The sequence below is a fragment of the Gobio gobio genome (genome assembly GCF_949357685.1).
Source record: "Gobio gobio genome assembly, chromosome: 3".
In the NCBI taxonomy this organism is placed as follows: domain Eukaryota; kingdom Metazoa; phylum Chordata; class Actinopteri; order Cypriniformes; family Gobionidae; genus Gobio; species Gobio gobio.
Window position 1 is genome coordinate 69,972,815 of NC_137099.1, and position 15,036 is coordinate 69,987,850.

Sequence of the window (15,036 nt, forward strand, 5' to 3'; positions counted from 1 at the left end):
GTTCACTGCAGTTTAGCTCCACAGCAAGAGCAACAAGATCAGTTATCTGCATCATGTGTGATGTTTATGATCGCTCATAATCTTGGTTCATAGGGCAGCTACCTCAGTGATTCTTCATCATGTGTGATGTTTATGTGGGCCAGAGAGTGCGGTTCTCGTCCAGCGCATAACTGGCATAAAGTTGGGTTTACTTTGGATTCGCAAATTTAGGACCGTCTCCAAAATTACAAACGACATACGTGTTTCTAACTTCAATTGCATTTGAAGAGGATGACTTATAGTCACAAAACCAGCTGCAACGTGTTCATCTAGGTGTCAGATATGGTGCACTTTTTGATATTCAACCCTAGAATGCATGAACCTACAGCAGGGTCTTTAGCAATTCATAATCTAAACACTGCACATAATGCAATAATTTCCTCAAAATGAAGAAAAACTTGAGCTCATAAATGTAATAACAATTTTTACATTATGAGAAATGTATTATATTATGAACTCACCAAAAACATGTAATTTTTTTCATTATTGTAATATTAGTATTACCTTACAGTACATTTAAAAAAAATATAAATCCAGATAACTAAATAAAATCTGAACTTTTGCACTTTTAAATTACGATCAGTACTATCAGTAATCTGGTGGATTTTGGATTAATGGATTTGGTGGATTAATAATAATAATAGCATGAATATTTTAATCTGTTGCATTTGGTAGTTTAAGACTAATTTTTTTTAAAAGTACTATGAGGTAACACTAATATTTTTTATGTTTTAAAAGCTATTACAACAATGAAAAAAGTTTATAACGTAATACATTTCTCATAATGTAAACATTATTACATTTTGACATTACATTGTGAGAAAATGATTACATTTTATTATAATAATAATAATAATGTAATAGTTATTATATAATGTGCAGTTATTACATTATGACCCGTATTAGAATTAATGGTTTTCTTCACAAAAAACAGATGTCCTATTAATAAAATAATTAAAAGGATGCACAAATGTTTTAATATATCAAACATGCTTATTTGTTTTTGTAATGTCTGTCAGCTGGCCACCAGAGAAACGTGTTTCCGCCACCGAATAAAACAATTAAAACATAATTGCGACATTTTATCTCACAACTGTGTATAGTCAGAGTTGCGAGTTCAAAATTCTGACTTTATAAAACGCAATTCTGAGAAAATATGTTTTTATTATTATTATTTTTATTCCATTGTGGAAACAAACTTCCATTTGGAAAAGTTCCTTGTTGGCTTAACTGGTGTTTTTGGTAATTGGGTGCATATTTTTCTTTGCCTAGGTTGCTGTCAATGTTTACATATGATTTGACAGTTTATTTGAATAAATATCAAAAAGGTGTGCATCCTACATGAACACTTTACAGCTGGTTTTGTGACTGTAAGTCATTCTCTTCCAATGTCGTGTGTAACTTTAGAGACGCTCCCTAAGCGCTCTCCTTCCACAAGGGGTGAATAAACGGTGCGGATCGATTCCTCCGCGGCAGCAGAGGCGCTGTGACCGCATCACCCCCGCGGAAGAGCGAGTCCTCGCGGCTGGTGCGTGTTTTCTCTGTTTTCTCTCTTTATTATGTTCTTATATATGATTGATTGATTGATGTTCTTATCACTTTAATGCTTTAACGACAGCAAACGAAGCGCTTCATGCAGCATCTCAATGTTTTGTTCCGGGCGGTTTCATTGAGAATCAAGCAGAAGTCTTGAGGCTATCATGTTTAATTTCTCACTCATATTAACTCATTAAATCCAGCGACTGAACGTTAATGTGTTAAATGAAGGAGACACAGCACTGTAAGCGAGACCGGGGCTAGTTGTCACAGACAGAAACTATGAGGATTGAGTCAAAACTGAAGCATTTGTGTGAATTAGTCTGTTAATGTGCGTACAGTTTCATGTAACAAGTAAACATCTGACACACTGACACACATCTAGACAGGAGGCATTTATGTAACGAAGGTACATTTTAACAGAAAGGTTGAACTTTGTTTCTTTAGGGTATTTCCCCCCTAAAAGTCACGTGACAAGCCCAGCTAACAGGAGTTCTCTGTAAATGTTATGATCCAATAACGTTTCTTGCATTGATATGTGTTCTCATGATGTTTAGAGAAAACTACGTTTGATGTTGTTTTATACATGAAATTTTTCTTTATTGATGACTGTTAACATTCCTAGAATATGACACATAAATCTTCAGATGTGAGTGAAAATAAGGTTATGAGAATTAACATTTAATGTAACCTTTTACACTGAGTTACTTCACCCAAAAATTTAAATTATCCCGTAATTTACTCAAGTCATCCTAGGTGTATATGACATTCTTCTTTTAGACGAATACAATCAGAGTTAATAATATCCTGGCTCTTCCCAGCTTTATAATGACAGTGAATGGAGGACGAGATTTTGGAGCCCAAAAAAGTGCATCTATCAATCATAACAGTGCTCCATACGGCTCCGGGGGTTAATAAATAACAATAATAAAATAAAATATTGTTCAAATAAAACAATAACTTTATACACTATAATAACAAAACAAAACACACAAATCAGAATCTAAAGGAGAATTTTTAAAGAGAAAAACGGCGGCCACTCGTTACCGGAAGCCAGTGATTATAGTGTATAAAGTTATATATTTTTCTTCTCTTCAGAAGGCCTTTATCAATGCCTGGAGCCGCATGGATCACTTTTATAATGGATGGATGCACTTTTTTGGCCTGCAAAATCTCAGTTACCATTGGGGTTGCAAAGGGACGGAAAGTTTCCGGTAAATTCCCATGGAAATGTACCTTTAATCAAGAGGAATTTTGGAAATATTCCAATTTGGTAACTTAACAGGAATTTATGGGTATTAATTGAAAATGTAGGGAAATTTATATAAACTGTATCCATATACAAGCAAAAAAAAGTTTTGTTGTTGGATTTTGTTGCATATTGACATGTTTTCCAATTAAATACTTCTATTTTAGTAAAAAAGTAAAATAAATGTATATTTTATTGCAGCAATTGTTATGCGTTATTTGTTTTTAGTGTCACATGCTCCTTCAGAAATCATTCAAGTGTGTTCAGCTGGGTTCAGCTACACTGCAAAAAATGCTTTTCTTACTTAGTATTTTTGTCTTGTTTTCAGTCCAAATATCTAAAAAATCTTACATTAAGAAGCATTTACTAGACAAGCAAAAGTTTTTGTCTTGTTTTGGGGGAAAATAACTCAAAAAATAATAAAATAAGCAAAATAATATGCCAATGGGGTAAGCAAAATAATCTTAATTCAAACAGAAAACTTATTTTAAGCAAAAGCTCCCTTAATTTTGAGTTATTTTCCTCCAAAACAAGACGACAACTTTTGCTTGTCTAGTAAATGCTTCTTAAAGGGTTAGTTCACCCAAAAATGAAAATTCTGTCATTAATTCCTCACCCTCATGTCGTTGGACACCCGTAAGACCTCCGTTCATATTCGGAACACAAATGAAGATATTTTAGTTGAAAGCTGATGCTGAGAAAGGCTTCACACAGGCCTCCATTGGCATTCAGTACATTGACACTTCCAAGATCCATGAAAGGCACTTAAAACGTCGTTACAAAGTCTATCTCACCACAGTGGCTCTACAATAATCATACAATGCGACGACAATAGTTTTTGTGCGCAAAAAAAAATCAAAATAACACCTTTATCCAACTTGTTCTTGTCTTCCGTGTGCGCCTCCACGACGCATGCGCGAGAATATGACGTAGCGCCGGTGTTCGGGAATCGATGAAATACACACTCAAGCTCCATTTTGAGAACTACGCCGAGACCTAAAGCACGATCAATGTAGAATCCAACAGCTGAGACACGCGCGTCTTCCTCTGCTCGTAAACAAATCGCTTCTGGGTCATATGTCCGAACGCCGGATCTGCGTCATATTCTCGCGCATGCGTCGTGGAGGCATACACGGAAGTCGAGAACAAGTTGGATAAAGGTGTTATTTTGATTTTTTTTTGCGCACAAAAACTATTGTCGTCGCATTGTATGATTATTGTAGAGCCACTGTGGTGAGATGGACTTTGTAACGACGTTTTAAGTGCCTTTCATGGATCTTGGAAGTGTCAATGTACTGAATGCCAATGGAGGCCTGTGTGAAGCCTTTCTCAGCATCAGCTTTCAACTAAAATATCTTCATTTGTGTTCCGAATATGAACGGAGGTCTTACGGGTGTCCAACGACATGAGGGTGAGTAATTAATGACAGAATTTTCATTTTTGGGTGAACTAACCCTTTAATGTAAGATTTTTTAGATATTTGGACTGAAAACAAGATAAAAATACTAAGTAAGAAAAGCATTTTTTGCAGTGTAGGATGGTTTGAGGGGGATATTATTATGGGATAATCAACATTTTTGGGTGAACTATCCCTTTAAATAAAAGGGACTTTTAACATTTTATAAACATTGCAAATCACTTCCGTCACGTTTTCCGTGTGTTTACCGCACTTCTGCGGTGGACTGGCAGGCTAGGGTTAGCACTGGTTAGGTGGCAGGTTAAGTCCTCTGCGGACTGGGTTGAACTGGTTTTCGTTGTGTGTGTTAAGTGGCGCAGGACCGGGGTCACGTGACCACTCTGAAGACCAGCTGAAGACGGACGGACACAGAGAAGCTGCTCACACAAAGGTCAGACATCTGTGTCCATTATCATTATTATTGCCAAGAAACAGCACTGCTTGACTTGTTGGATGTGTCAGTATAGTAGTAAATAGTTCATTAAAAGATTGAACAGTTGGGGGTTTGACCATATGGGAGTGTAAGTTAGTCCAACATTAAAGGGATAGTTCACCCAAAAATGAAAATTAGCCCATGATTTACTCTCCCTCAAGTCATCCGAGGTGTGTATGACATTCTTCTTTCAGACGAACACAATCTGTAATATAAAAGTTATATTACAAAAGTCCAGGCTAATCCAAGCATTAGAATTGGATGTATAGTTGCTCTGTTTTTGAAGTCCATAAAAAGTGCATCTATCCATCATATAACTGCTCCAGCGGCTCTGGGGTGTTAATAAAGGCCTTCTGAAGCGAATCGATGCGTTTGTGTAAGAAAAATATCCATATTTAAAACTTTATAAAGTAACTTTCGGCCTCCGCCTTCCCTGTTCACTTTATGGAGAAAGTGTGTAAAGTTCCCCTGCGGATGGAAAGACTAACGCTCAGCTCCGCTCGTCATGACGTGACACACACATCTGGAGTTTCACTTTCAACATTCAACACTTTTCCACAGAAGGCGGAGGCCGAAAGTTTACTTTATAAAGTTTTAAATATGGATATTTTTCTTACACAAACGCGTCGTTTCGCTTCAGAAGGCCTTTATTAACACCCAGAGCCGCTGGAGCAGTTATATGACGGACAGATGCACTTTTTATGGACTTCAAAAACAGAGCAACTATACATCCAATTCTAATGCTTTGATTAAGCCCTATTCGCACGGGATTAGTTTTATCTGGGGACCTCGTGTGATTTAGAAATTACCCACATCTGAGTTTTGCGCATTCGCACGGGATAAGCAAGCCTGTGATTTTACTCGAATTTACTGACTATCTCCCGGATATGATGTCAAGACTTGTAAATGTTTTTTCGTTATAGATATAGCTGTATGAAATTATAAACAGTCGTATCAATATAATTTTGATTGTTTTAGAGTAATAAAAATAATTAGTTCAGTTAGAGAACAGACGCTACAATTAAAAACTGAACTGAGCAATAATAACAATATACGGCGGAAGATTCAGTTTCAAAGCTAATGTAAAAGTGCCCATTTAAGCGAGTTTGTCATTGTACTGTTCTGTTTTTGTGTTTTTCATTAAGAATAATATTAAACGCATTCAAGCAATTTACTCCCAAATTGGTGCTCATTCTAAAGTGAAAGTATAATCCGCGTGGCCGCACGGGAATTCATAACGGTGCGCATTATATGCAGCCGAACGCCATTCTTCGTTAAAGATAAAGAAAGAAATGCGCACAGGAAACAAAAACCTTGCAAAAATGATATACAATCCGCCTAATCCCGGCCAAATCACAGAGATGCCGATTCGCACGGGACTAATATTATCACAGGACCTCTGTGTTTGGCGAAATATGGAAGGTAATTTGCGGGGGAATTTTTACTTTACATATCACAGACATGGCCGATTCGCACGGGATTAAGATCACAGACATTCTCTGCAATTATTACAAATCACCAGAGGTGCCCAGATCATACTAATCCTGTGCGAATAGGGCTTTAGCCTGGACTTTTGTAATATACCTCAGATTTTATTCGTCTGAAAGAAGAATGTCATACACACCTCGGATGACTTGAGGGTGAGTAAATCATGGGCTAATTTTCATTTTTGGGTGAACTATCTACTGTGGCCGAGACAGCTCAACGCGCTGCAAATGAAGAAAACACATGCAAATAGAAAAAACATCTTCTTCAGTTTGACAACACATGTGCTGCAAAAGTCCACAACACATGCAAATAGAGAAACGCGCAGCAAGAAGTCCACAACACGTGCAAATACGCGCTGCAACACATTCCAGGTCCGGCGAACTGGCCCTTTCTGCAATGATCTGAATGATGATGATGATGATGATGATGATGATGATGATTAGGCTACTTTTAGAGTTAAATTAATATTTTAATTTGCACTACAATAATTTATAGTGCATCACATAACTGACGTGCTGTAATAAGATTAGCTAACTCCTCATTAAAAAAAAACTTGTATAACACCTATCTGTTCTCATTTCTTTTAACTACGGGCCACAAGGGAAATATTAATACATTTAGGTTAAATAGTGTTATCAGAACATGTTGAAGAAGAGCTTGCATCGCTGACTTAGTTTCACTTTCTGCAGTGAATAATTAATTGGGATTTGAGTCATAAAATCAAGTAAATTATAAAAAATATATATTATTAATAAATAATAATTTATTAATAATATTTTTTAACATAAAATAATACCCCAAATCGTTTGTCCTGGCGCCGGGACTGGCATACCAAAACGAAAGTGTTAAGGGAACACCAACAATTGACGAACATCTTCGGTGGGGTATGCACCTGAAAGGTGTTTGTTTGTTTATTTTAACATTCTGATCGTATGTGCATTATATGAGCAGGCCTATTTGCAGCTGCGTTTTTGTATTTGCATGTTGTGAACTTTTGCAGCGCGTTTCTCTATTTGCATGTGTTGTGAACTTTTGCAGCGCATGTGTTGTAAAACTGATGAATATGTTTTCTTTATTTGCTGGTGTTTTTTCTATTTGCATGTGTTTTCTTCATTTGCAGCGCGTTGAGCTCTCTCGGCCACCGTAACTATCCCTTTAAAGGGTTAGTTCACCCAAAAATGTAAATTCTGTCATTACTGACTGAGCCTCATGTGGTTGGACACCCGTCAGACCTCCGTTCATCTTCAGACACAGATGAAGATATTTTAGTGTAAATCTGATGCTCTGAAAGGCCTCCATTGGCTCAACTTTACACTCTCAAGACCCTTAAAAGACACTAAAGACTAAAGTTACAAAGTCCATCTCACTACAGCGGCTCTACAATAACTTTATGAAGACGAGAATAGTTTTTGTGCGCAAAAAAACCCTAAATAACGACTTATATAGTGATGACGATTTCAAAACACGGCCTCATGAAGCTTCGAAGCGTTTTGAATCAGTGAGTCGAATCAGCGGTTTGGATCACCAAAATTTCAGCAGTTTGGCGGTTTGACACGCGATGCGAATCATGATTCGACTCACTGATTCATAACGCTTCGAAGCTTCATGATGCAGTGTTTTGAAATCGTCATCACTATATAAGTCGTTATTTAGGATTTTTTTGCGCACAAAAACTATTCTCGTCTTCATAAAGTTATTGTAGAGCCGCTGTAGTGAGATTGACTTTGTAACTTTAGTCTTTAGTGTCTTTTAAGGGTCTTGAGAGTGTAAAGTTGAGCCAATGGAGGCCTTTCAGAGCATCAGATTTACACTAAAATATCTTCATTTGTGTTCTGAAGATGAACGGAGGTCTGACGGGTGTCCAACCACATGAAGGTAAGTAATTAATGACAGAATTTTCATTTTTGGGTGAACTAACCCTTTAACAGCGCTGTGTTGTCTTCAATCAGATCAGAGTGCTAGGGAATTACTTCATACTTTATTGAGGTCTGAACTTCACATGAAAAATGAGGCGTTTGTTCTTTTTCAGCAGCATCATGGTGAGAACGTATAAAAGGAAGACGAACCGAGCGAGTACGCCCCCGGAGACGATGCTGAAGGCTGTTCGGCAGGTGCTGGTGTTCAAGAAGACCATCCGAGGAGCCGCGGAGGAGTTCGGGATCAACTATCGCACGCTGGCACGCTACTGCACCAAAATCCCCCGGGAGGAGGTGGAGGGGAGCGCGGAGCATCCCAGCTGCACGGTGGGCTTCATCGGGGCGAGACAGGTCTTCAGTGCGGAGCTGGAGGCGGAGCTGGTCTCCTACGTGCTAATGGCCTCCGATGTTTATCACACACTCCCGCCGAAAGCCATCCGCAAACTCTCCTACCAACTGGCCAAGGGGCAATCCCTGCCAATGCCTCCGTCCTGGAGGGAGAACAAACAGGCCAGCGCAGACTGGTTCGCTGCGTTTTTAAAGCGCCACCCGCTGTTGTCCGTCAGGACGCCTGAGCCGGCGAGCCTAGCGAGCGTCTTTAACAAAGACATGTTTTATGTGAAGCTGAAGGCGCTGATGGAGCAGCACAGTTTCAAGCCGGAGGACATCTGGATCATGGACGAAACGGGAGTCACGACGGCCCAGAGGCCGGATCGAGTGGTGGGCAGGAAGCAGATGGGATCACTGGCGTCTCCTGACCGCGGGCCCCTGGTGAGCGTCTCCTGCGCCGTCTCGGCCAGCGGCGCCGTGATCCCGCCCTATTTTGTCTTCCCGCGGGTGCAGTTCAGGGAGCACTTCCTCACGGGCGCGCCCACTGGAAGCTCCGGCGGAGCACACATCGGCGGATGGATGCGCGAGGAGCAGTTCGCCGACTTCTTACGGCATTTTGTGAGGCAGACGCAATGCTCCCCGCATAGACCCTGCCTCCTGCTCCTGGACATCCACGTGTCACACCTGTCCATCGACGGCCTCAACTTCGCCAAAGCCAACGGCGTGATGGCGCTGTCCTTCCCGTCGCACCTGGAGCGCTCGGTTTGCGGCCCGTGGAAGAAGTGCATCAACGCGGCCATCGACAGCTGGATGCTGGGAAGCCCGGGAAGGAGTGTCACCATCCATCATATTCCAGGGATTGTGGCGACCGCATTGCCCCAGGCGGCCACTCCGGACAACATCACGGCGGGGTTCAAAGCCTGCGGGATTTTCCCCCTCAACCCAAACGCTTCCGACCAACCGGGTCTCATTACGGACTGTCCTGTCGCTCCTGCGTCCAACGGCTCAGACTCGACCCCTGATGCTCCCGATCCCTTGTGTCCTCCCTCAGACCCATCGACCGCACACTGCGACCCAAAACCCACACTGGAGACGGACCTCGACTGGCTCGCATGCGATTAAACAAGACAAACATCTCAAACATTAACTCTACTGGCGCCAGTCACCAGAATCTCTTTGTCTTTTATAGTCACACACACTCTTTTTATACAGTTTCGTTCAAATCAATACATTTTTTGGTTACTTTTTCCATCGTTGCTGTTTCATGAATTGTTTCACAGCTGTATTATGGTGTAAATTATTGCTGACCGTAATTAAATATGACACATTTTACATGCATACATTGTGGAAGGTGAATTTTTTGTAACTCTAGAAAGGGTCTTTCTCTAGTCAGTGACGTTAAATGGAAGCTGTGGTTGTGACAACATGCCCTGCTAAGGTTTGGAATAATCAAGATTTGTTAAAGTGTTTGAAAGAGTCTCTTCTGCTCACCAAGGCTGCATTTATTTGATGAAAAATACAGTAAAATATTACTCCAGTGTAGTAAAGTGTAATTTATTCCTGTGATCAAAGCTGAATTTAGCTGTCTTCAGTGTCACATGATCCTTCACTAATCATGATTTGATGCTCATCAAACATTCATTATGATTATCAGTGTTGAAAACTGTTCATATTTTATATTTTGGGATTCTTTAATTAAGCATCCTGTAATGATGATGATGTGTTTGTCTCCAGATGTTGACCATGAAAGTGCAGATGGATGTGATCTGCTGTAAATCAGTAGGAACCGATCTGTCCATGCTGGATATTGAGGATTTCATCAGTGAAATCTGTCAGCTGAAGAAAGTGGTGGCGTCACTGGAGGCAAAGCTGAGAGAAAGAGGAGACAAACCCAACAGAGAGGTTTGAGCGGCTCATCATTTCATCCTTCACTTCAATCTTTAACTGCTTATTAGGTTCCCAAATTGCAGACTTTAGTTTAAACTCTTGCTGCTACAATAATCATATTGAATCAAATAAATTATGCTAATTAACCGTCTCTAGATTGTTGTTTACAGTAAGAAAGTGTCCATTAAAAAATTCCTTTATTCATTGTACAAAACAAAATCATGTTTATATATTTATATAATTAGGATAATATGGACAGATTTTATTTTTATTTTTTTAACTTAATATCTTATTTTTGAATATACCTATTAATCGGTACTTGTGATTGTTATTATGAAGTTATTTTTAGGTTGTAAGTCTAAAACCAAAAAATAACATGTTGGAAAGTTTTTTGTAAATAATTTTTAGGTTGTAAGTCTAAAACCAAAAAATAACATGTAGGAAATGTTTTGTGTAACTTTTTTTTAGGTTGCAAGTCTAAATCCAAAAAATAACATGTAGGAAATGTTTTGTGTAACTTATTTTTAGGTTTCAAGTCTAAAACCAAAAAATAACATGTAGGAAATGTTTTGTGTAACTTATTTTTAGGTTTCAAGTCTAAAACCAAAAAATAACATGTAGGAAATGTTTTGTGTAACTTATTTTTAGGTTTCAAGTCTAAATCCAAAAAATAACACGTAGGAAATGTTTTGTGTAACTTTTTTTTAATTTGCAAGTCTAAATCCAAAAAATAACATGTAGGAAATGTTTTGTGTAACTTATTTTTAGGTTTCAAGTCTAAAACCAAAAAATAACATGTAGGAAATGTTTTGTGTAAATAATTTTTAGGCTGTAAGTCTAAAACCAAAAAATAACACGTAGGAAATGTTTTGTGTAACTTATTTTTAGGTTGCAAGTCTAAAACCAAAAAATAACATGTAGGAAATGTTTTGTGTAACTTTTTTTAGGTTGTAAGTCTAAAACCAAACAATAACGCAAAAAATAAGGAAATGTTTTTTTGTAAATAATTTGTAAGGTTGTAAGACACAAAACATTTCCTAAATGTTATTTTTGGTTTTAGACTTGTAACCTAAAAATAACTTCCACAAAACATTTCTTAAATGTGTTTTTTCGGATTTAGACTTACAACCTAAAAATAACTTTCACAAAACTTTTGTGCAAGTTATTTTTAGGTTACAATTCTAAAACAAAACAAAAACGTTAACGTTATGGTACGTTTTTGGTTACAAAAAGAGAACACTTTCAGAATGTACTTATTGGTACCCAAAACATAACTAATTGGGAACGTTAGGGGAACGGGTCTTCTGGGTAAATGTATATGGAGATGATTTAGTGATTTGTGTTTTTCAGGATCTGGAGAAGGTTTCAGTGTGTGTGACTGATGGGACAGAAGCTCAGGATTCACTCTGGAGATCCAGAGACACACAGGAGGTCAGCCTCACTTTACTCTGTTATCCTGATGCTCAGCATCATGGATCCGCTGCTCAAACCTCTAACTGTAACACTGGAGAACAGCAGACGGCGCTGAAGATGTGCTCCGTCAAAATGATGGACTGCAGGAACCTGATAGAGAGCAGAGGAGACGAAACCACCGCAGATGAACAACAACAGAGCCATGAAGATGGAGGTAATGATGTAGAGAGCAGAGGAGAACCAATCACAGCAGAGGAGCAACAACCGAGACATGAGGAGGAGGAGGAGGAGGAGGATGAAGATGGAGGTAATGATGTAGAGAGCAGAGGAGAACCAACCCCAGCAAAGGAGCAACAACCGAGACATGAGGAGGAGGAGGAGGAGGAGGAGGATGAAGATGGAGGTAATGATGTAGAGAGCAGAGGAGAACCAACCCCAGCAAAGGAGCAACAACCGAGACATGAGGAGGAGGAGGAGGAGGATGAAGAGGGAGGTAATGATGAGAGCAGAGGAGAACCAATCACAGCAGAGGAGCAACAAACGAGACATGAGGATGAAGGGAATGATGAGGATGAGTTTCCTCCTGCAGGTGTGTTTCTTCCTTTCTTTCTGCCTTTTGTTGTTTTTCATGTAGAGACTCAGCGGGATCAGATTTTAGAGCAGATTGTATTGAATATTTAACATAATGGCAAATGATAGTAGGGCTGAATGATTTAAGGGAAAAATACCATATTTCTTATTAAAGTTGTGATTTGAAATGAACTTTTAAGAGCTCCAGGATTGTTGTTCTTGTTTGTAGGGCTGCAATATTTTGCCAAAATAAATTAATTATTTATAAAATTACAGATTATAATATATATCAGATTTATTTTTCATAAATTATGATTATGAACAATAGGAATTATTGGTAACACTTTACAACAAGGATTTGTCAGGCATTGACATGAACTAACTATGAGCAATGTGTGACCCTGGACCAAAAAACCAGTCGATGTTTTGAAATTGAGATTTATACATCATCTGAAAGCTGAATTAATAATCTTTCCATTGGTGTATGGTTTGATAGGATAGGTTCATTTGAGTAAATCGTGGCCAAGTTGTAATCATTTGTTTCCATTGTTTTAGTTAAAGCAAAATATACGTATTTTACAATATATATTTTTGTGTGCATGTCATGTCCGGAGCTCAGAAGTTAGCCACAATTTATGATACTCTACATTTCATTACAGTTGGAAATTGTGCTACCATTTTGTTCCTTTCAGATGAGAACGGCGGTTCACCGTCTGATGGAGATAAAGAAACGGCCTCAAGATCAAAAGATCAGCCGACGGCCAAGAGTTTCTCCTGCGTCACCTGTGGGAACACATTGAGCTCACAGGGACATTTGGCGAGACACGAGAGAATACACATCGAACAGAAAGACTGCAAGAGATGTGGCCTCAGCTTTCCTTCCTTAGAAGAGAGCAGACTCCATTCCAAAGAGCACAGGGAGTTTCACTGCCTACTGTGCGGGAAGGGGTTTTCCATTTCTTTTAATCTAAAGGCTCACATGAAGACTCACACCGGCGAAAAGCCTTTCAGCTGCGGCGAGTGCAACAAGCGTTTCCTCACCAAAGGGAATCTCGATTCTCACAAGCGAATCCACACGGGTGAAAAGCCGTACAAGTGCCCTCACTGCGAGAAGAGCTTCAACCACAAACCCCATCTGAAGAAGCATGTGCGCGTTCACACCGGAGAGAGGCCGTACCAGTGCAGCGACTGTGGGAAAACCTTTACCAACTCAACGGCTCTGAAGGTGCACCACAGAACACACACCGAGGAGAAGCCGTATCAGTGCAATCACTGCGAGAAGCGGTTCCGGCAGAGGTCTCAACTGGTCTGTCACGAGAGGATTCACACCGGAGAGAGGCCGTACCTGTGCTCCTCCTGCGGGAAGAGCTTCTCCGACCCGCGGCATTTCCAGACCCATCAGCATCAGCACACGGGAGAAAAGCCTCACGACTGCTGCGTCTGCGGGAAGAGTTTCAGTCAGATCTCCAACCTACTGAAGCACCAGAGGATCCACTCGGGAGAGCGGCCGTTCAAGTGCTCTCTGTGCGACAAGACGTTCGCTCGATCGGACGTGCTGAAGGTCCATGAGCGAGTGCATACGGGAGAGAAACCCTACCAGTGCTCCGTCTGCGGCCAGAGCTTCGCTTATTTAGGCGGATTTCAGAGCCACCAGAAGAAACACACGGAAGACCTTCCCTGAAATCATCAGCGCAGCTTCTGTCTTCCATTGCAGATTCACTCTCTATTCCTGGTATCCGCATCCGGTTCGGTGGAAATCCCGCTGGAGTATTTGATATTTTAATGACCGTAAGCCATAGATGGACTGACATTGTTTTAGTTTTCTCAATGTAACTTTATAAAGAAAACAAATATACTGAAAAAAGCAAGACTTTGAAATGAATGTTCTACTGTCAGTCCAGTTATTCCTTTAAAAACTCTGTTTTTACACTGTAAATGTTTAATGTTGGTAGATCCCCATGTTAAGGAAAACGTTATATAATTCTCCCAGGGAAGATGAATGTTTTAATGCACTCAAACAGAAATATTGAACGGGTTCACAAGTTTACAAATGTATTAATTTCTGTAAGGTAAAAAAAAAAATCTTACCGACCCAGAACTTTTGAGCAGTAGTAAAATGTTGCAAAAGCTTTCTATTTCAGATAAAAGCTGTTCATTTGAACTTTATATTCATCAAAGAATAATTTTTTTCAACACTGATAATAATCATAAATGTGTGTTGATCATCAGATCCTCATATGAGAATGATTAGTGAAGGGTCATGTGACACTGAAGACTGGAGTAATGATGATAAATTCAACTTTGATCACAGGAATAAATGACACTTTACTTTATATTCACATAGAGAACAGATGATTTACACTGGAGGAATATTACACAATATCACTGATGTTGTATTTTTTATAACCTAAATGCAGCCTTGGTGAGCAGAAGAGACTTCTTTGAAAAACATTAAAAGTCTTACCTTGTGTATGTATATGTGCATAATTTAAAATTAATTTGCATAGTTAAGACATGAATTGATATGGATGTATTGAGTCATTTGCACAAAATGAAGACGTCGGTCATATCCTTTGAGGTTTTCTAATCGGACTCTGAACAGAGACTCGCAATAAAGGTCCTTCAGCTCCCGAGCGCCCGATGACTTTCCGTGAGCTCCAGCTCTTCCCTTACTTCTGAAAAGACGCTGAAAGTTAAAGAAGAGAGGATGCATAAAGCA

At 39.4% G+C, this 15,036-nt stretch overlaps 2 protein-coding genes across 2 annotated transcripts; both read left to right on the forward strand.

The window, feature by feature from the left end:
• Window positions 1–1,516: 1,516 nt before the first annotated feature.
• LOC307123858 (uncharacterized protein) lies at window positions 1,517–14,787 on the forward strand. Its single transcript, XM_079812613.1, has 4 exons — window positions 1,517–1,567; window positions 10,182–10,349; window positions 11,685–12,336; window positions 13,010–14,787. Exons 2-4 carry the CDS (start codon window positions 10,182–10,184, stop codon window positions 13,996–13,998), a joined length of 1,809 nt encoding a protein of 602 aa, XP_079668739.1. The 5' UTR covers window positions 1,517–1,567; the 3' UTR covers window positions 13,999–14,787.
• LOC307123860 (uncharacterized protein) lies at window positions 4,592–9,982 on the forward strand. Its single transcript, XM_079812615.1, has 2 exons — window positions 4,592–4,671; window positions 8,234–9,982. Exon 2 carries the CDS (start codon window positions 8,238–8,240, stop codon window positions 9,567–9,569), a length of 1,332 nt encoding a protein of 443 aa, XP_079668741.1. The 5' UTR covers window positions 4,592–4,671; window positions 8,234–8,237; the 3' UTR covers window positions 9,570–9,982.
• Window positions 14,788–15,036: the final 249 nt, after the last annotated feature.